The following is a 23,259-nucleotide window of genomic DNA, read 5'->3' on the forward strand; positions in this document are numbered from 1 at the left end:
TCCCTCCATGCCACCTTGTGAGGTGTCCTCACTGTGCCTTCTAGTGTCCTGCTCTTTCCTCCCTCTTTGCTTTACCTGTTCAAAATGAATCCTTCAAAGCCCAGGCAGTATGAGTCTCACCTATACTATGTTTTTTTTTTTTTTTTTTTGTAGAGACAGTCTCACTTTATCACCCTTGGTAGAGTGCTTTGGCATCACACAGCTCACAGTCACCTTCTGGGCTTAGCTGATTCTCTTCCTCAGCCTCCCGAGTAGCTGGGACTACAGGCACCTGCCACAATGCCCAGCTATTTTTTTGTTGCAGTTTGGCCAGGGCTGGTTTTGAACCTGCCACACTCGGTATATGGGGCTGGCGCCCTACTCGCTGAGCCACAGGTGCTGCCCGAGCCTCACCTATACTATTAATTCTCTGAGTACTTCACTGATTTTTTCTTGCCCTTGATATCTTTTGCACATATTGTCAATACATGTATTTTAAAACTTAACCATTTTAGTACATGTTAAAATGACAAAAAACAAACAAACAAACAAAAAAAAACATAAGCCAAAACACAAGAAAAAACCCTGATTCCATAAAAGGGCATAGTAGTCTTAGTTTTCCTACATTATCTCTGGGTATTGTTGGGATTTGGGAAATAATTTAAGGATTTGTGAGTTATGTTGTTTATTAAATAATTTTTTCTTTCTAGGGATATGTGTATAGCATTACTTTTACAAGGAATTTCTAGCTTCTACTACTAAGATTATGCAACCTACCTCGTTATTCTCCATTAATTTAGGAATCTTAAATGCTAGTGTTGATTTTTGACATACACTGAGGATTGCTACTATTTTTTACAGAGATCATTAGAATAATTAAAGAGATTTCATAAGACATAAGTTGTTTTCTGATATTGCCACAGGGCTCTTCTAATAGTAATCTTATTATTTCAGACTTGAATAGGCATTTCATATAGCACAAAACTCATGCTGCCGTAATTAGGTACAATAGGAGGATGAGTGGATTTATTTCTGTATCCTAGAATTTCAGTTTAATTTCAAAGTGGAAGGCAACGAGCATAAACACTCCACATTATAAGCATGTTTGCCAAAAGTGGAAGACACCTTCACACCTCCAGAGCCTGTCCTGTCACCATCAACTTCCACTTCACTCTAGACAGCTGGCCAAGTGGACATCCTGCCAGAGATGCCTGATTCCTTCTCTTGGTGACACCTGCAGTCCCTTTCATCCTCTGGGTTCAGGGAGGACAGCAGCTCACTCTCAATACTGCATCCTTGCTTAAGGCCAGCCCCCATCAAATACTTCACCCTTCCCCCATTCCTTTTCATATATGGATTGGAGGTGGAGAGGGAAGGGTTTTATGGAAGTTGGGCTAACTGTTATTTCTTAACAAGTCATGAGTGAAGATGGGCCACACTAAGGTGTGAACCTTGCCTACACATTAGGATCATCTAAGGATTTGATGCCCAAGTTGCACCCTAACCAGTCCATTGATAAATCTGTGTGTGGGGCTCTGGCATCAGTAACTTTGAAAGCACCTCCAGATAGTTGCAATAAGTAGCAAGATTGAGAACCACTGCTGCAAAATATTCCAAGTTGGGGCATAGAGAAGGGGAGGATATCCGGGTCTTTTATTCCCCAGATTTGGTCTTAGTCTAAATTCTTTAAAAAAAAAAAAATCTCACTATCTTGTTAAATAAACAAAGAAAAATTAAATGAAGGTTGTCGTTTAGTCTGTTTTATAGCATAATGCTATTTTTACCTTTAAGTGAAGGAAGAATCAACATTATACTTGTGCTTTTTCTGAATAGTAAAATTTATAGTAAGGTAGAAAAAAGATTGGTATGCCTTATTTGCCATCTTAGAAGATGCATTTTACTGTCACATAGTAAATGAGTTCTGTCCTAGCATTATCACTGGACTGGGATGGCACATATAACAAACAGTCTCATTTTAGCTAATTGACTGCTCAATGAGCCTATTCTAACAGTTTGTCTTAAAAACTCAGCTATTTCCCCTGGGAATCAGTGTGCTTGTTGGAAGCACCATTTCACTTGCTTTCTTCCTGGTTTTCCCACAGCTGGAGAAATGGCCGCTCAGTGTGTCACAAAGGTGGAGCTGAATATTTCCTGTAACAATCTTTTGGATACCGATGTAGGGTCAAAGTCAGACCCTCTATGTGTGTTATTTTTGAATACAAGTGGTCAACAGTGGTATGAGGTAATATTAATTACTTTGGGTGACAAGTAATCTGAATTGCTCTTTTAATAATGTGAAGAGTTTTTTAAAAAATGTTAAAAATAATAACACCATCTCTGTTAATTCAGTTTTTTGGAAAAGTTTGCCATCAATTGTAGAATTCTTCATACACATATAGAAACTTCCTTTATTTGTCGTGCCTGAATTTATTGTGTTTAGTACATAAAGATGTTAAAATCCAAGTGCATCTTTGAAGACATTTTTTTGTTTGTTTTTGGGGGTGGGTATAGGTTGAACGCACAGAAAGGATTAAGAATTGCTTGAATCCCAAATTTTCCAAGACGTTTATTATTGATTACTACTTTGAAATTGTTCAGAAATTGAAATTTGGGATTTATGACATTGACAATAAAACTATCGAGCTGAGTGACGATGACTTCTTAGGAGAATGTGAATGTACCCTTGGACAAGTGAGTATAGTATACATAGCCAATTTTAACCAACGAATTAGGTGTTTTCGATAAATGTTCATTTATTTAATTTTTAAAGTTGAAAAACATGTAATCATTTTAAAGACTGAGCTCATATACATGTATTTATACTGTTAGCTTGAATGTTACACAATTTACCTAATTTTTTGTAAGGGTATGGTCCATGCATTTCTGGTCAAGCTTTTTAACTCTTTTGAGTAAGGATGTTTCATTAGGCCTTTCAATAAATAATGCTGCTGTTGTAGTTGGTATAGAGTTCAGTATAATTTTGTTATCTCAAGGCACCAAGACTTTAAGATTAACAATTTACAATTAACAACTTAAGAATTACAATTACAATTAAGAATTACAACTTACAATTAACAACTCCTCTAATGTCCTAACCAGCATAACTTGTTCTTCTTGACCACAGATGCCTCATACAACCCCTTTGGCTTGTTCTTGATACAACCTGAGCTACATGAGTTTAAACCCCCTCCTCCCACAAACCTTTTCTGACCCCTGGACTAGTTTGGAGCCCTTCGCTGAGTGCTCTCTTGGCACTCTCTATTGCTGGTCGCCAAATCTTATTACAGTCGTTTAATTTCCTGTCTTCCCAGTATGTCATAAGTTTGCTCAGAGTAGGAGCATGTCGTGTGGCTCACTGTGCCCCTGGCTTAATCTGATTAATAAGGAGATCATGACCCCCTGTGTAGATGGGGGACGGCTTCAGGAAGGAGGGGCCTTTTTCTTTTTGGGTAACATTTGTCACTTAAATTTGTCTTTTACAAGTTTACTTTTTAGGGTTGAATTGTTTGGAGGCTCTGGTATTTTCTAAGTCTCATAAGCAATATGGAACTGATCAGTTTCCCAAAACTGTGATAAATAGATTCAAAGAAAAAAGTTAAAGATGATTTTTTGTTTTTTGGAAAAAAACACAGTGTAGCTAAAATTCTAATGAACTTGTAAACATATTGGAGATATATCTGTTTAAAAGTAGCTATGTGTTGTTATATTATTACTATAATATATTAATTATATTAATTTTAATCAATATAATACTTCATGAGAGTTAAATATTAAAGTATGTGTCAGTTGAAAAATTGAATCCCATTTATTGAGTGTTCTGAGACTCACCTTTTACCCAGAGGGGTTTTGGCTCAGTGATTTGTATATGCGATGAGAATCTGGCCCTCTTATTCTATTACAAGGAAGAACTTAAATTTTGAAGTGTGGGGTAAAGAAACTAGTAGGTGGGGAGATTGTATCTGTTAGGGTAGGTTCCTTGAAAGTTTTTTTCCAATGAGTTTTTAAAGTGTAGGTGCATTGTAAATACTAAAGAATCTTTAAATCTTTAAGGAACTGACTTAATATTTCCATTTCTAATGATTTTACGTGAATTTATCTGGGCACCATGGCTCAAACGTGTAATCCTATCACCCTGGGAGGCTGAGGCAGGAAGATTGTTTGAGGCTGCAATAAGTGTGTGATCATGCCTTTGTCCTCCCGAGTGAGTCCACATGTCAAAACAAAATTAAAAAAGAAAAATAAAGAAAAAGTCAACTGAACTTTGTACTCATTCATTTAGGGGGAATTATTCAATTTAAAAATTCACATGTTGAAATAAAATAGCTCTTTGTATCTTTCAATTTTCACTTTTCAATTTTAACAGATTGTTTCCAGTAAGAAGCTAACTCGACCACTGGTGCTTAAAAATGGCAAACCTGCAGGGAAAGGGAGCATTACGGTAAAGATGAGATATTTGCCTCAAAAGATTTAGCATAATCGGACATGCTAAAACTGTGCCTATCAGACAGATACCCTACAGCCATGTTTTATCACTTGATCTGGAATGTTGCATTCCGTCCACCCTCACCTTGTAGTGATCACAAGGGGGAAGTGTGTCAAAAATTAAGGAGGAAAATCCAGTGTGGGTATCCCTTCTTTAAGTTTTTGAAGTTGTCTGTAGAGGTCAGGTGCACCTTGGTAATATACTGGCCCCTCCACATGGAAGCATCAATTAGAAAGCCATAATTTGGCTTTCTACAAAGGAAACTTCTCTCAACATAATAACTTTCCATGATTGACTTTATTTCCAGATGGATGTTATATTGTGACATCGTTATTGAATCTGTAAACTCTTTATCCTCCATTTTGTGCTTGTTCACTGCTGCCCGTCCTTCCACTCAGACTTTCCATTGCTGGTTACTGTCCTAGGCTTTACAAGTAAAGCAATTAATATATGCTTTACCACATTTTAGGTTTCAAATTCTATAAAGCCAAACTTTTAAATTCTTTATCTTTTGCAATTTCTTCCTGGAGTGATGGTTTCCTAACTTAAGCTCTCTCTGAGAATATTAGGCTGACTTCCTGAGAAAGCAGTGTTTGAGGTTTGTTGTGATTATCAAATACATTTCTCTGAGCAGCTATTTTGCTCTTGTTTAGATTTCCAGATTGGAAGGTTCGGACTGTTAGGCATATTGACTTTTGTAGGGCAATAAACGTTATCTTTAGTTATCTTTATTACTTCGGGGCACGATAGCCTGATATTTATTGTAAGTAGAATGAGTCTTTTAGTTACACTGGATGAAAACATTATTTTGACATTTCAATGTATATAGTTCTCTAAGTATTATTTACTCATGCTTCTCAGTTTTTAGGGAGCTTTTGCTTGTTTTGTGCAGAGGATAGCCTTACTTTTCCAGGCCTTCGACTTTTCTCTGGGATGGGGAAGATCCAATTTGGGTAGCCACATTTACAAAGGAAATTGCATAATGCAGACTTGGCATATTTTTAGAAAATATTTATTTCATGCAGCTAAAAAAAAAAAAATGGTAAATTTTTAATGGTACCATTTTCTTAATGAAAATTTTAAAATTCACTTGTAGTAGTATAGATTGATATATTATTAGATAACAAAAAATTTGCATTTATTTCATAAATATAGCAAAATCCCTAAAATTTATTTTCTTTCACTTATCTTATCTACTTACAGATTTCAGCTGAAGAAATAAAGGACAATAGAGTGGTTTTGTTTGAAATGGAAGCCAGAAAACTGGATAATAAGGTGCGTAGTGCAGGTTTCAACAAGGACGTCCTGTTTTGTATCACATCGATTTCCTTTTGAGAAATGCAGTTAATATTGTGCATTTCATTGTCTGGGCATCACATGGAGTATGAGTTACTTCCAAATTTTGCGTTTGTGTGTGTGTGTTTAAGTAGAACACATTTCCCTTTATGTCTAGATGAAAGAACCTCTTTCATTTAGATATAATCAAAGAATTAGCCTAGGTTAAAAGAGGAGTTTAATACAAACATTAATGTTACTGTAAAAGATAATCCAACTATACTCTCAAATAGTATAGTTAGATTATCTTTAGTAAAACAGCAAAAAGTCCATGCTTTATTAATTAAAAACCAGTTAATCCTTTTTGCTTTCAAATTTAAGGGGTCAATGTTTAATATTTTTCCTTCCCTTCCCTCCTCTCTCCTCCCCTTCTCTTCTCTTGACAGAGTCTCACTCTGTTGCCCAGGCTATTACAGGCATAAACATAGCTCACAGCAACCTCAAACTCTACTGAGCTCAAGGTGATCCTCCTGCCTCAGCCTTCTGTGTAACTGGGACTACAGGAGTGTGTTACCAGGCTCAGCTAATTTTTATGTATAGGTGGGGATCTTACTATGTTGTCCAGGCTGGGGTCAACCTCCTGGTCTTAAGTGATCCTTTCACTTAAGGACTCCTGAGATTACAGGTGTAAGCTACTGTCTCCAGCCCATGTTTATATTTTTGACTATACCAGATAGTGTTATTTGCTTGACATTAAACTCTGTGTTCAAGAGGGAAATAATATTATTAATTCAGGACTAAAAAAAAATCTTCAGCTCAGGGATATATCTGCATATATTATTGTGCATTAATAATTTTATTTATTTATTTATTTTTTGAGACAGAGTCTCACTATGTCACCCTTGGTAGAGGGCCATGGAGTCACAGCTCACAGCAACCTCAAACTCTTGGGCTCAAGTGATTTTCTTGCCTCAGCCTCCCAAGTAGCTAGGACTGCAAGTACCTGCCACAACGCTGGGCTGTTTTTTGTTGTTGCAGTTGTCATTCTTGTTTAGATGGCCTGGGCTGGGTTCAAACCTGCCAACTTTGGTGTATGTGGCTGGCGCTGTAACCACTGTGCTACAGACACCAAGCCTGTGAATTAATAATTAATGAATTAAAAATTAATTAAGGATTAATATGTGTCCTTTCATTTTCAAAATAATAAGGAATATATACTAAGGAGTATGTAAATTTCAAAATTAAGATAAAACAAAAACAAAACAGTAAAATCATCTCTAATCTCACCACCTGAGTTAACATCTGTGATTTTTACATTCCTTTAGAATTGTATCTCTCTGTGTAAGAGTGTGTGTGAGTGTGTGTTGAGGATGGTGAGAAGGGCATTTCTGAGCACTCACTGTGCTTGAGCACTGTATAGGAGTGCTGTGGTGAATTACAGAGGAAATATTAATAGAAGATGTAGTTGAGGACTCAAGTGCCCTTGAAGTATTTCTGTTGCCCTTTCTATATATCTACATCTGTTCTCTTGTGTGAAGAGATGTGTGGTGTTGGTGAAGGGGTTTTGGACATGAAAGGGTGACACATGAAGTCAAGACCCAGATCCATCTATTAATTGGACATGTGGTTTTGGGAAAGTCGGCGTAAACCCTCTGAATCCATTTTCTCACTGATAACTGCCCTGTCCCTCAGAGTTGTTATGGCTAATGTTTGTGATATTATTTATATAAAACTACTCAGTGCTATGTGAATGAAACTTGTTACTGCTGAAAACAAACCAAAAACATATTTTATGGTTTATTTGATCACTATATTTTGTAACTATCCTGTTGTAAAGTTTGAGAAATAAGTATGATATACAACATTAATCATAAGTATTTTAATAGTTCTCCCAGGTGGACTTTGGGAAGTTTATAAGTTAGTGGGAAAGATGATAGGATTTGTATTTACAGTATATCTACACCATGGAATTAGACCTCGGGTGGCTGCTAACATGTATGAAGTAGGATCACACGTGGTTTTAGAGTAGAATAAATGATGTTTTGTTCATTTTAAATGTAGGATCTGTTTGGAAAGTCAGACCCGTACCTGGAGTTCCACAAGCAGACATCTGACGGAAACTGGCTAATGGTTCATCGAACAGAGGTAAGTATTCGAATTTGAAATGTAGGGTGGTGGTTTCCTTTGGAATTCCATTAATCTGGACTTTAAAAAATTACATATGTATGCCAACATCAGTGGGCAATTTCTAAAAATTACGTATTTATAAAAATAGCACCTTGAGTTCAGCCTTTTATACAGCTAAGAAGTACTAGAATACTAGGTTAACATGCCCATTTGTCTTTTAATGAAAAAAAAAACCTTTTATTGTGCTTAATTATTTTTATTTAAAATTTTTTTGATTTCTTCTAACAACTAAAATTATCATGCCCATAAAATTTATAATGGGATTTTTATAAGATGTCATATTCTACAACAGTAAAAATGATATACAGATATATGTAACAATTGGGAAAAAATTCATACACATAATGTTGATTAAAGAAAGAACCAGACATTTTTATAAAATTTAAAATGTCTAAACCTATCTTACATTATTTAAGGTTGCATGTTTATGAAGTAAAATTCTGAAGCAATGCTGATAAATATTTTGGATTTAATCATATAAAAATGCAGAGGCCAGATTACTGGTAATCTTTTTGGGTAGAAGGGAAGTGACTGTAAAGGAGAAATTGAAGAATTTGGGGATGTAGTGATGTATTATTTTTCTAGACGTTGTGCTCAGCTGGTATTCACAGTTTTTGGCTATATCATTGAACTGGATTTGAGTGAGCTGAACTTTTCTAAATGTGTGATTTAGTTGATACAGTCAAAGTTTAAAACATTTTCATAAAAAAAATTCTTTCAGAAAAAATAATTTTTTTGAGTTCTATGAAGAATTCTAAACATATTGCTCTGTACCCCTTACCTAGATTCATCAACTAATCCTACCTGCGCTCACTTGTGCTCTCCTTCTCTCTGTCTGTATCTCTGTCTCTCTCACACACATACCCACACACCCACACACATACTTTACGCACACATGCACTCCCTTTTGTAAAACCATCCTAATGTCGGCCCCAACCATCGTGACTCTTCACCTTCAAATGAATGCTATAGCAGGCATTTCTCAAGAACGAGAGCATTCTAATTAACGTTTATGTAATAACATCATATTCATCATACCATTCATCTTGTGTATTTTATTTTGTTTTGTGTTGTCCAGGTTCCAGTCAAGGCTCGTGTTTTGCGTGTGGCTGTTTTGTTTCCAATATAGCAATAGAGGACTATTCTTTCTATCTCCTTTGTATACCTTTCTATCTCCATTGAATCTTTTGAATAATCAAGACCAGTATGTCTAACATCCTGGGTTCTTCTGCTTTCTCACAACTACAACCAGATCCGGATCAAACATTTCTGTTTTTTTCTTTTATTGAGTCAGAGTCTGTTGCCTGGGCTCAAGCTGTTTTCTTGCCTCAGTCTCCCAAGTAGCTGGGACTACAGGCGACAGCCATTTTGGCTGTCTAATTTTATAAAATTTAAAAATTTGCCTGGCTAATTTTTCTATTTTTAGTAGAGATGGGGTCTCACTCTTGCTCTGGCTGATCGTGAACTCCTGAGCTCAAGCAATCTTCCCACATTGGCCTCTCAGAGGTGCTAGGATTATAGGTGTAAGCCACTGCACTTAGCCCCTAGATCAAACATTTCTATCGAGAACACTCCTTGTGTCCCTTCCTCCTCCTCATCAGGGGTTCACAGTGTCAGGCTGCCTGGTATTGATGATGCGTGGTTGGCTACTTAATTAAGTTGACGACCACCAGATTTTGCCATGTTAGAGTTTCATTTTTTTTTTTATTTGTAACTAAGAAGTGACATGTGCTGTGATACTTTGTTAGGTATTATCTATTCTCTAGTATTTTACGCAGTAGTTTTAGCATAGATTGATGATCCTTGCCTGAATCAATTACTATATTGAGTATTGTAAAATAGTGATTTTTTTTCCCCCTGAATCTTTCATCCCTTTTATTTATATTAGCAGGAATTCTTCTTTCCTATTTTCCCTCTTACTTTCTCTCTTTTTATTTTTACATTGTAGTATCATGGGTTGTTATAACAAACTATATGTATTGTGTTGTAATTCATTACTGTCATTTTGGGGCTCAAATTAATCCAAATCCAACTAGGGAGAGCTGATTCAATGGCTCTTGTTTTATTTTTATTTAACTTTTTTTAACGAGACCTCATTCATCTTTAAGCATTCTCTTCATTCTTAGTTTGCCTTGTACTTTCCCTGTGCCAGAGGTGAAATGAGCCATATCTCTTAAGCACCCTAAGAGGGTAACAGTATTTATTTTTATTTCATTTTATTTTTTTGACAATTTGCTAGCAAAGGGAAGTAGTAGTATTTAACCATTAACGTCTGAGTGCTGAATGTGTTCATTGCTACTGGGATGTCACTGCTTTTAGGCCTTTTTAGTGGATACAACTGGGAAATATGTGTATTTGTGAATATCTGTTTATTAGGTATATATGTATAGTAATGAAATTGTAAATCATGAATTTAGACTTATTTCTCCAATTCAAATCCAATACAGTAAGGGTTTTTCTTATTCAATATTTATTAATCCTTGTTTTATATTTGAATCTTCTTTGCCCTACAGTAGGGCAAAGAAGTAGTATTGATATCCTGTCAATAATCCCCTGCCATTTCTAATTATACCTTATAGTAGGTGGATAGATTTCCCAAATAATTTCCTTCTTTCCCCAGAATGTACCAAAATTGGATAATTATTACATTTTTCATGTTACAGTTGTGTAATAGCTAGTTTCTTATTGAAATAGTTGAGTAGGTGAATATATAAAGGATGAATGTGAGAGTATATCGAGGACCTGGGAAAGACAAGAGCAAAACATTAATAAACTAGATATTTTTCTAACAAGTCTTTGATCCTTCATTTTTATAGGTTGTTAAAAACAACTTGAATCCTGTTTGGAGACCTTTTAAAATTTCTCTTAACTCTCTGTGCTATGGAGATATGGATAAAACAATTAAGGTAACTTGAAATCATATAATTATATGCACACATATACACACGCTCACCTGTTTTCCTATTTTATAAAATTTATGATATGAGGTAGTATTAAAGAAAGTAAATAATATAACAGATACTCATAGGTTTGAATTTTATGTATATATGTAGTAATACTAACATAGAAATGTCTTCTGATTAAGTGAAATAGTCAGTTTAAGGAAAAGACACGTTTACCTAATCTGTGGACCTAATGCTTAATCAAACAATACAAATTCTTTTTTATTTTGTACTGTTAAAAATAAAAAGTATGTATTTTAATAAGATTCCTTTTCTCTCCCAATAGGAGATACTTTACCTACATTCTTTGCCTTTGGTGTATACCTCACATATAAAAGCAGAAGTTACTCTAAGAGCCCAGTGGTTCTGCCAACCTTTAGCAAGGAAAAAGAAGAGTGGTGGCATTTCTGTTCTTTATTTTCAGCACAAGATATTTTATCTATTTATTTTTTGAGACACAGTCCCACTCTCTTGTCCTAGGCTAGAATGCCATGGTGTCAGTCTAGCTCACAGCAACTTCAGACTCCTGGGTTCAAGAGGTCCTTCTGCCTCAGTCTCCTGAGTAGCTGGGACTACAGGTGCCTACCACAATGCCCAGCTAACTTTTTTCTATTTTTAGTAGAGTTGGGGGTCTTGCTGTTGCTCAAGCTAGTCGCAAACTCCTTAGCTCAAGCGATTCTCCCACCTCCGCCTTTGAGAGGATTACAGGCCTGAGCTGCTGTGGTTGGCCATTGAAAGCTTCTAGATGGCTTTAGTTTTCGAGATTCAGGGAAGTAGGGTGGGGACAGCAAACAGCAGATGTCTCAGTGGGCTTTTTAAACGTTTTTATTCATAGGCATTTAACAACAATAATATATGTGTGTGTGTGTATTTATATATATATTTTTTTTTTTGGAGACACTTTTATACCAAAGTTATCCTTTAAATGATTCATTCTACAGAATCTTTTTTTATGTTCAGAGGTCAGCAGACCAGTTTTAAAAACAAAATTATTTGATAGAAGCAGGAAAGGTAATGTAGTGGAACAAGGATAGAATTTGGAGACAGACCACAGTTCAAGTTATAGCTTAGTCCTTTAACCAGCTAAGGGGTCATAGTTGGGCAATTCACCCAACTTCTTCACTTTTATTATGGAGATAATAATTTCTACCTTATATAAAAGTAAAAATGAAATTAACAAAAGTAAAAGTTTTGTAAACTGTTAACTATAGTAGAGGTGCCATTATTATTGAAAAATCACTTCATTTTTACAATCCAAAAAAATTGTTCCCAGTTTGTGGAGAACTTTAAAAATGCATGTAGGTATGATCTGTATGGTATTTCAAACAGCTATGAAAAATCTTGGTCCAAAATAAATAGTAGAAAACTAGTGATAAAAATTACTTTTGTAAATTATACCAAATCCAGAACTTTTGCTTTTCTCATTAAAAATATTAAGCATCATTAAATATGAGAAGGCACGAACATCTAGGGTAAAAAATACCTAATCTGTAATTATCATTTTTAAACATTAAAACCCATTTTGTCTTAATAATCAAAACAATCAATAGCCTAAATAAAGCATATTGCTCCTTGGTCATAACTAGTCAAGAAGCATTATTCTTTTGTATCTAATATCTTAGAGTTATGGTTTCCTTAATTTAAAAAATTGAGGCTAATTGGGCGGCGCCTGTGGCTCAGCGGGTAGGGCGCCGGTCCCATATGCCGGAGGTGGCGGGTTCAAACCCAGCCCCGGCCAAATTAAAAAAAAAAAAAAAAAATTGAGGCTAATTATTTAATGTACATTGATTTGAATACATATACCAGCTTTCCTGTAGGAGGTATCTTCACTTTTCTCTGGTATCTGTGAAAATGATTGTTTTAATTTCTACTATATCAAATAATATTCAAGATTTCTGTGTCATCTATCACATCAAATAATGTTCACAATATTTATTCTACTATAAAAATATGTCACTATTTTAAATAATTAAACAGTTTTTTTTTTTTTCCTACTTACGGAGCAATTTAAGCCATAAGTATTTGACTGTTTATAATGATATGTTAACGATGAAACAATTTTTTTTAAACTTTTTTGCTCACAGTGGCATGCTTACAGGGCTATTTTATTATAGTAAGTAAATTGATTTTTCTGAGATTTCTCTGACAAATTTCTTTCATTCTTCAAAGTTTCTTGGTTTGCTTTTAACTATACATAACTTGGTTTGACACATCATCACTGACTTTATTTCACTTAGTTCTGTGTTTCTTTGCAATATCAGAAAGCCACACATTTGTGATTCTCTTACTATTTGGAAATTGCTTATTGTGTAGTAAAGAGAGTACAGTCAGAGAACAGAATTGGAATCCTTGCTGGTTTCTTTGTTGCAATGTGTTATCACTCTAGCATGTATTATTTCCATAAGTTCAAGTGCAAAGAGAAATAATCATGCATGCTGTCACCTTGCCTAAAATGGGAATGCCTCAGTGAATATAGTATTGTGTGGTGTGTGTGTCCTTTTGCGTATATACATATACACATATGTATACATACATACATTTATTATTTATCATGCATATATTTATGTATATGTACAGTATACATTATATGTATATTATATATATGCTTTATGTATCTGCATATGTATAGGTATATTTTGTATATCTATTAAATATGTTTATTATGATTTATATATACATGTGCACATGCATACATTATGTTGCATACTCTTATGTATAACAGCATGCATAACATTATTATGCATACTGTTTAAACAACCAGTAGTATTAGTCTTTGAATTCTTGAGAAAAGAGAAATTAAATGATGCAAATCACCTTACCTCAAACTGTACCTGAACATATGTCAGCATTATAAATGTCATGTCTACCTTCAAGGGGCCAGGAGGGTTTTTTGCTATATATTTATTATAGTGAGTTATGAGAAGTTTTAGTTTAAAAATATTTTTTGTATGTCCTGAAAGTTTAGTCCATCTAAATATATGACCAATTTTAGCCCTATTCGTAAGCTTTGTTTAAATAAAATCTTGACCTTATCAAAGTTTAGTCTTGTTTAGATATAAATGGATGTTCCCTGAATGCAAATCTAAATTGTAAAGTTCCATTTTCCATAATTGAAAAATTTCTGTTCTTACTAAAATCTTAAGATAGTTTTCTGTCTTTTCTAAGTTTTACTTTTGCTAGAAATATGATTAAAATTTTTCACTTTCTTTTCCTTTAGTAAAGAGTTAGATAAAAGGCTTTTGGTTTAAAGGTTGGATATTGAATATATAGGGCAAGAGTTAAACTGTTAGTGACCAAAATGACTACAAAGCATTTTTTTTTTCTGAGAGGGAGAGTCTTACTTTGTTGCCTGGGCTGCAGTGCAGTGGCATGATCAGAACTCACTGCAACTTCCAGCTCCTGGGCTCAAGTCCAGCCTTCTTCATAAGTGAGACTACAGGCACATGCCATCTTACCTGGCTATTCTTTAAATTGTAGAAATGGGGTCTTACTGTGCTGTCCAGGCTGATCTTGAATTCCTGGCTTTATGCAGTTCTCCTGCATTAGCCTCCCATTGTGCTGGGATTACCACTCCTGGCCCAAATAAAATCCCCTACTGTTAATTCAAAATTGCAATTCTAGATCTGGGCTATTTTGATGGATTGATTGATTTTTAGTCATCCTGAAGAATAATGAAAATACAGTAAGGAATTTAAAACTTTTAGTTATGGTAAGCATTTAATTCCTAGAACCATATAATCCTGAACATTTTTTGGTGATTAATATCACAGGCTGTAAAAGCATTTGGAAGTGTCCTTAGCATAGCTTTACTTTACCTGTGTCAGTTACTACACAAGGCACACTGCCTTCTGGGACTTTTTATTTAATTCCTCCAAGTTTTAGTTCTGCAAAATGGGAATAATGATAACAGAATTCCTACTCTCTCTACTTCACAAGGCTATTTAGAGAATGTGCCCAGTGTATATCATAAATGTTTGCACAAATGAAATAATCTGTTTTGAAATTATTATTTAAAGCACTATGAAAACATTGATGTTGAAAGATCACAATTCTTTTTTTTTTTTTTTGCTGAAAACAGAGTATTTATTTATTTATTTATTTTTCCACTTTTTTTTGTTTTTATTGTTGGGGATTCATTGAGGGTACAATAAGCCAGTTACACTGATTGCAATTGTTAGGCAAAGTCCCTCCTGCAATCATGTCTTGCCCCCATAAAGTGTGACACACACCAAGGCCCCACCCCCCTCCCTCCATCCCTCTTTCTGCTCCCCCCCCATAACCTTAATTGTCATTAATTGTCCTCATATCAAAATTGAGTACATAGGATTCATGCTTCTCCATTCTTGTGACGCTTTACTAAGAATAATGTCTTCCACTTCCATCCAGGTTAATACAAAGGATGTAAAGTCTCCAGGAAGATCACAATTTTATGGCCAGTTTTCAGCTTCCCTTGAGCACCCCTGCTTGCTAATAATTCACACTAACTTATTTTTCCCACCGCAAAGAATATTATAGTATTCTAGTGAATATTTACTTTTTAGTTACTTCTGTCAATTTGCACAAAACTTCATGCAAGTCAAATAATCTCACCTCTACTTTTTTTCTTCAAAGAGGGAGCATTATTAGACTAGAATTCACCCTAAATTACATAGAAATAGAGTAGATTAGACCCAGTATCAATAGCTCCTCAGTGGACTGAGTAGACTTGCCTTGGAATTTTCCATTTTTTTTTTGTAAGAATTGTGATCCTCAGAATGATGCAAATCAGACTTTATCATTGCTAACTTTTAACACAACCTAGCCTCATCAGATGGTAGCTCATGAAATACATTTTTCCATAAATTTAAATTATCTAGGATTTAATTTTTTTTTTTTTTTTTTTTTGAGACAGAGTCTTACCCTGTTGCCCTGGGTAGAGTGCCTTAGCATCATCATAGCTCACAGCAACCTCAAACTCTTGGGCTCAAGCAATCCTCTTGCTCCGGCTGGTCTGGAACTCCTGAGCTCATACAGTTCGCCTGCCTTGGCCTCCCAGAGTACTAGGATTACAGGTGTGAGCCACCACCCCGGCCTAGGATTTTATTATATAATATTTATCTGTCTAGGATATTGACTTTCTTTTTTCCTCTAGATAATGCCTTTTAGCCCTTATCTACTGCTAGCAAGGTAAAGAAATGGATGAGAAAGAAGCTATAATTCCATTTTGCCCTTTATCAGCACTTATTGAGGGCATGATAGAGGAGCTGGAAACTGCTTAATGTGAACTTTAAGCAATATTTTTGTTTTTCATCTACCTGTGATCTATCTTAGAGCCCCATTTTAAGGATAGCTTGAGTTTGAAAGTATTTGCATATGTTTACTCTAGGAAGTTAATTCCTACTTTTCAAAGTAGGAACTGCATATTAAACATTTTCACCTATTTTAATTAAAATGGTACTTCTTGTTAGGTGACATTTATTATGATCTATACTTTTTAATACAATTATATTTTCATTATACTTAATTTTAGGTAGAGTGCTATGATTATGACAATGATGGGTCACATGATCTCATTGGAACATTTCAAACCACCATGACCAAACTGAAGGACGCCTCCAGAAACTCACCTGTAAGTTACATCTTTGCATTTGCATACACCTTATAGTCTGGCCCTGTATCTATTATTGTATTTCATTCATTTTCCCCTTGCCATAGCAAATGGTTCACCGTGTTTTTACTCTGTATCACATATGCTCTGAGACATTTAGTCATCAAGTAATCTAAAATTCATACTTGGGGTATGAATTTTGTTTAGTGGAATACCGTGTAATGGTTACCTAATGGTTATCAATGCCAGGTGAGGGCTCCATCTGCATAGAGGACAGCAAAGATCATCACAGTGTTGGTCACTAGGAGTAGAAGTCCAAACATTTTTGTCCCATATATCTTGGTATCGGAGTCACCAAAGCACACACAATGCAATCAAACACCAGAGGAGCAGGGCTGTACTCCTGTTCTGAGAACAAACAGAGCAGCATCAGCTTCAGTAGTAGACATTGGCCCCCATGACAGCAGGTTTTTCTGGCAGCAAAGCCAAGGCAGCTGGTCTCAGTGTACCCTTCTGGTGCTGCAGTCAAAGGACCCTGCCCCTGCCACATAGAGTCCAATGGCTGAGCACAGGCCTGGGAGCCATTGACACACACTGGCTGAAGCAGAACAAAGGAGTACTTTCTGAGCCTGAAAGTGAATGTATGAGGCAATGCAGACTTTTCTCAATGAGAATTCAGTTGAGGGCATTTCTGTATCCCCAACACTCAATAATTAATATTTATGATAATGACTGAAACTCTGACAAGATCCTGAACCATTAAGGAATTTGTTTAATGTAATTCTGTTTTGCATGATTGTATCACATGTATTTTTTGATGCTTGATTCTTAGAGAATTAGTAATGACTGAAGTAAATAAGTCGCTTCCTATTAACCAGAAGAGGCAGCTTATCAAGTATTCACTGAGTGTCTCTTATGCTATTATTAGGCAAGACAGAGATTATTCAAGAATGTAGCTTGGAGGTGATTATACTCTAGCTATGAAGCAAAACTAAGCGAAACAATTGAGAATAATACAGAGTATATAGCTACATGTTATATGGTTGTAGAATTTTGAGGAGATGGTTGGAGATCAGAGAAGACTAGAAGAGTAGTAGAAGTTATAGAGAAGAATGATATGAACCAGGCCTTAAGGATGGATATGTGGATAGGAGGTGGAAGGAAGGTCATTCTCTCTGGGGGAAGGAAATACACATAAAGGAGAACGTTAGATATTGGATCTATATCTAATACATAGTCCCAGTAGAAACAGATGATCTTTGCTTGATATTTTACCATAGGATCAGGCTTTCATATATTGTTATAAGATGTTGGAGCTTTTTCCTCTTTTCTAAGAGGCATATTTTTGTTCTTTGTGTTGATAACAGCTAGGGGTAATATTATATTTCCTTTATTATAAAGGAGAAAGATTATTATTTGAAGCATCTTCAAGGAAATCACCTACAGAGGTAATATTTACTCTTGGGAACTATTTTAAAGGGTATGTGATTTTAGGAGTGCCTTGATTGGTAGATATGTAGCTGATTATGCTTCATGTAATTGTTTCTGAGTTGTATTTTGCAACAAACCTATATCAGTAAGTGGTTTGATCCCAAGGGGAAAAAGTCATTTATTCCAATTTGTATTGGCAATTCTAATATTGTTTATAAAAATTAACATTTTGTCATCTTTTCCTACAGATTGAATTTGAATGCATAAATGAAAAAAAGAGGCAAAAGAAAAAAAGCTACAAGAATTCAGGTGTTATCAGTGTGAAACAGTGTGAGGTTGGTTTTATCAGTGTGAAACAGTGTGAGGTTGGTTGGCCTTGGCTGCTTATAATGTAATGAGATTATATTTCAAATTCTCCATCAGTATGGTTTGTATCAAACAAATACTTGAATTTTGAGCAGTTGAAAATCACATGAGCATCTGGTCACTTTAGGGAAAAGAATAGAGTATGAAATAGTAATAATGTCTTTCAAATAACTTGCTTCTAAGGATTGACACCTTATTAGCAAAGGACCAGGAATATTGATGTTTTTCATTATCTTAGGAAATACAAGGCATTGCAGTATTTTCCCAGCCCATTAGTGAAAATGGCCTCACCCAGTGTATTTATGCAGTTCATAATCTAAAGTGATATGTTATGAGTGGAGGGGAAAAGCTAGGCTTCTTACAGTGAACAGTGAGTTTTTGTTGGTGGTGGTGGTTTGTATTCTTTCTGTATCTATTCTTATTAAAGTTATCAACACATGAGACTCATTATTAATTTCATATAACTTAAAATGAGTATATTTTATATTTGGCCATTAATATTCTTTTTTTTTTTTTTTTTACTTTATTGTTAAATCATAGCTGTGTACATTAGTGCAATCAAGGGGTACAAGGTGCAGGTTTCATATACAATCTGAAATATTCTCATCAAACTGTTCAATGTAGCCTTCATGGCATTTTCTTAGTTACTGTATGTAGGCATTTGTATTCTGCATTTAGTAAGTTTCGCCTGTAGGCCATTAATATTCTTATCTTAACATTGCTGTAATTATTATTATTATTATTTTATTTTTTTTGCTGTAATTATCTTGAAGAAAATGTTACAGATTCATGACGTGTAAGGGTAGAGGGTAGAGAAGCCTTAAACTCAAAAGCAGGGGTAATTTCCAGATGTTCGTATAATGTGCTGTTCAATTTGCAACTTCTTAAAACACATAAGACAAAAAGCTTTCTGTTTCTCTTCTCAGTGGATATAGTAAGTGAGCTGTAATTTTAACAGTTTTTCTATTTATTTTTAGATTACAGTAGAATGCACATTTCTTGACTATATCATGGGAGGATGTCAACTTAATTTTACCGTAAGTAAGATGCTGAATTTTTCGGTGTAGGTTATAAAATGTTGTTTTTTTCTCCATTTTACAGTATTCTTTCTTTTACTGCAAACCTAACTTTGTAATGAAATTTACACAATCTGCTCAGTAGGGTCTCCTGAGAGACCTCAGACAGGTTGCCTAGGTTCATCAAAGCTCTGGGCTTTGCTGATGAGATTGCTTCTTCCTGAGAGAGAGAAGATATGTACAAACTAGTGGTTATCCTGAAGTAATTTAAGTAACAGAAAGCTTCAGTCGGTTAGAGTACCGGTCACATGTAGTGGGGCTGGTGTGTATAAGCCCAGCCCAGGCCCGCTAAAACAAAACAACAACAACAAAAAAAAGTACCCAGGTGTTGTGGCAACCACCTGTAGTCCCAGTTACTCGGGAGGCTGAGGCAAGAGAATCTCTTGAGTCCAAGAGTTTGAGGTTGCTGTGAGCTATGATGCGACGTCACTCTACGGAGGGTAACCAAGTGAGATTCTGTCTCAATTAAAAAAGAAAGAAAGAAAGCATCAGTCAAACGAACTTAGAAGAAGAAATCCCTAAGTCTAAGTAATGGGTATGGTAACTCATGATTTAAGATGTTTAGAAAAATAGGAACAGCAGGTGGTTTCATGTTGAGGTCTTTTTTTTTTGGTTTTTGGCTGGGGCTGGGTTTGAACCTGCCACCTCTGGCATATGGGACCAGCGCCCTACTCCTTGAGCCACAGGCGCTGCCTCATGTTGAGGTCTTAATTGTGTAATTGTCTTTGGGCATAGTAGCAGGCATCTATTAGAAGAGGGCAGAAGCAGGCTTCAGGAATGGATGTTTATATCACCTTTCCTCAAGTTTTCCTAGAGATCGAGCACGGGTGTCCCTGATTTCCCCTTACTAAGGGGTACAATTATTATTTGACAGGTGGGAGTGGACTTCACTGGCTCTAATGGTGACCCAAAATCTCCAGACTCCCTTCATTTCATCAGCCCCAATGGTGTAAATGAGTATTTGACTGCTATCTGGTCAGTGGGACTGGTCATTCAAGATTATGATTTGTGAGTATGACTTTCGAAAAACTTAGAATGCTTATTTTCACAACTCCCCAGAAAGGGCAGTTTCTATTTCATCACATGTTATATGAGGTCTGACAATTAAGTATGGGAATTCATCCTAGAAAAGGTGCTACATGCCTCATTGTTAAATATTACTCTGGTCACTTTTGAAGTGCTCCCCTTGGCTAAACCAGCAGCTTAGTCCACCCATCAAAGCAATTTTGAAGCTTTTTCTGGAAAGGTCATCAAAGCTGTCATCATCTTACTTTTGATGTCCTAAATGTCATCAAAATGTCTTCCTTTCAGTATTTCCTTTATCTTCAGGTAAAGAAAAAGTCTTTGGGACCATCAGGTGAGTAGGAAGGGGGTTCCAATACAGTTATTTGTTTATTGGTTAAAAACTCCCTCACAGAGAGTGCCATGTAAGCTGGTGCATTATTGTGATGCAAGAGCCATGAGTTGGCCAAGATTTTTAGTTAAGATTTTCCTGTTTCTCTATTGATGTTTAGTTGATCTGCTATGCTTCTCACAGTCAGTTGATAATTTTGATGCCCAATTCAATGAATTTTTGCAGTTTTGTCAGTTCTACTACTTATTGGTTACTCTGCCCTCTCTTCATCAGTGACACTTTCTCTCCCCTCAGAAAAATGTTTAATCCATTTGTATACTGCTATTTTCTTCATGGCATTATCCCCATAAACTTGGACTAACATGTTCCCAATTTTACTTCCATGCTTGCTAAATTTAATAAGAAATTTATGAATTTGTTGTTTTATTCAAGTTCCAACATTCTTGAAACAGCATACAAAAACTTGGAGCAACAATAATGAATGCCACTAAACAAGACACCACCACATGTTGACACAAACAACTGTGGGCCACTTACATACCAAGGTAATGAAACCTTATTGAGTGGTTTGTACAGTGTTGCCAACATAAGCTTATGGTGGCAAGTTCAGGAACTTAATTGTCAGACCTCATAGGTGGTGGGATGAGAGTGATGGGGGCAATAGCTTTCTCCTTAAAGTTTTCCTTATTTTCTATTCGTGTTTACCTTTGATCTCTAATCTGATGCTGTGATTAGTTATATTTTGAACAGCTTGCTTATTTAATAGCTGATTGATGTCAGCAGGACTCTTTTTGATCTTGTTTCTTTGGGGTTTATTCCTTAGGATAAACTGAATGTGGAATGAACTGTATGTGATCGAAGTCCAGATGACATGTTTTGTAAACATTAGTAAAAACTTCTTTCCTCTCCTCTCTTCTCTCCTCTCTTCTTCCTTTTCCTCTTTCTTTTTCTTTCTCTCCTCCTCCTTTCTTCCTTCTTCCTTCTTCTTCTTTTTCTTCTTCTTCTTCCTCCTCTTCCTCCTTCTTTCTCCTTAACATGTTTATTTCCTTGGCAGTCATCAAATTATTTTTTTTAATGGTGACTTTGAATAAGTGCTGAAGGATAACTTGATCTAATTGCCATAAAATACTCTAAATGGGTTCTCAATGGTTAGATTTTGAATAGGTTTAAGTAAGTTCTCTTGGAGATTTACTAAACAATAGGGAAAAAAATCTGTGTTAGAATATTTTTGCATCTGTTAAAACACAAGATAAATTTTCACTTGTTTTTGTCTATTTTTTTGATGATGAAAGCTCTTACATATTGATGGAACTTTTCATTAATTTGTCATGGCATTTAAAGAGGTGAAATTTTCAGGCAAATACAAAAAAATCTAAAGCAAAGATGGCAATTTCAGGGTCAGGCTAGTGAACCTCAAGGCAAAAAAAATCACTGAATATACGAAAAAGTTATGGAATACTTTGTTCTACAAGCCAAAATAAAAATAACTTTGGACATGTTTAATAACAGAGTATTAAAGTATTTTAAGTAAAAATAGCTGGAAATATAATAAAAATTTCAAAGTGGCCCAATTATAATGGAATTGTTATATAAAAAGTAGAAAATTTACAGGTTTTTTTTTTTTTTCAGATTTCCACCTAGAAGTTAATTATAAAAGGATAATTAAAGAAAATATACTACATGGAAATAAAGAAACCTCAAGTAGTTCTTAGATCATAGAGGAAATCAAAGTGTGAAAATAGACTAGAAATAAAAGACAATAAGGGGACTGGCTTTATATGCTGTTATTTTTAGACAGTAAAAATTAGATACAAATGAACTAGTTTTTCAACAAAATAAAAGAATAGGAAATAAAAATAAAGGAATAATAATGGATTCTGTACATGTGTTAACCATTATGTACCAGGGATAATTTAAAGTATTTTTTGTGTAGTTTTCATCGAATCTTTATACTTTGCTGTGAGATGGATACTTTCATCTACATTGAACAGATGAGAAAACTGAGGTACCACATGTTACATAACTTGAGTTACATAACTCAGCTGGTAACTGGCAGAGATGGATTGAGCCTGGGCTGTTGGGCTCCAGAGACATGCTCTGATAGTAATGATTTGGAAAGTTAAAAAAAAAAGTACCAGGCTGGCCGTGGTGGCTCATGCCTGTAATCCTAACACTCTGGGAAGCCAAGGGGGGTGAATCACCTGAGCTGAGGAGCTCAAGACCAGCCTAAGCAAGAGCGAGACCCCATCTCTACTAAAAATAGAAAAACAAGCCAGGTATTGTGGTAGGTACTGGTAGTCTCAGCTACTCAGGAGGCTGAGGCAAGAGGATTCCTTGAGCCCAGGCGTTTGAGGTTGCTGTGAGCTGTGATGGACACTAGGGTACTCTAGCCTGGGGCAACAGAGACTTCTGCTGCACCGTGAATGTCCAGGGTTTAACACCTGCTTGAGGGTTGGTCTCCAGGCAACCAAACATCTCCATGCCAGGTAGGAGATTGTCCCACTCCCAGTACCTCCCTCAAGAGCCGGTGACCACTTCCACAAGCGGTGCACCGTCTCCTATATCAAGATTTGGACACA

At 35.6% G+C, this 23,259-nt stretch overlaps 1 protein-coding gene across 4 annotated transcripts in view; it reads left to right on the forward strand.

Annotated features, from left to right (window-relative positions):
* CPNE3 (copine 3) overlaps nucleotides 1-23,259 on the forward strand; it is a 54,986-nt gene that overhangs the window by 16,104 nt on the left and 15,623 nt on the right. For 3 of the 4 annotated variants that reach the window (XM_053558889.1, XM_053558886.1, XM_053558888.1), the window contains 10 exons: nucleotides 2,082-2,221; nucleotides 2,491-2,670; nucleotides 4,343-4,417; nucleotides 5,666-5,737; nucleotides 7,799-7,882; nucleotides 10,741-10,830; nucleotides 16,376-16,474; nucleotides 18,133-18,249; nucleotides 19,228-19,287; nucleotides 20,201-20,334. In XM_053558889.1, the coding sequence (XP_053414864.1) occupies nucleotides 2,090-2,221; nucleotides 2,491-2,670; nucleotides 4,343-4,417; nucleotides 5,666-5,737; nucleotides 7,799-7,882; nucleotides 10,741-10,830; nucleotides 16,376-16,474; nucleotides 18,133-18,249; nucleotides 19,228-19,287; nucleotides 20,201-20,334 (1,043 nt within the window). In that variant the 5' untranslated portion in view covers nucleotides 2,082-2,089. The remainder of the gene's footprint in view (nucleotides 1-2,081; nucleotides 2,222-2,490; nucleotides 2,671-4,342; nucleotides 4,418-5,665; nucleotides 5,738-7,798; nucleotides 7,883-10,740; nucleotides 10,831-16,375; nucleotides 16,475-18,132; nucleotides 18,250-19,227; nucleotides 19,288-20,200; nucleotides 20,335-23,259) is intronic. The other variant, XM_053558887.1, reaches the window with a different exon arrangement.

The sequence above is a fragment of the Nycticebus coucang genome, chromosome 13 (genome assembly GCF_027406575.1).
Source record: "Nycticebus coucang isolate mNycCou1 chromosome 13, mNycCou1.pri, whole genome shotgun sequence".
NCBI classification, from domain to species: Eukaryota; Metazoa; Chordata; class Mammalia; order Primates; family Lorisidae; genus Nycticebus; species Nycticebus coucang.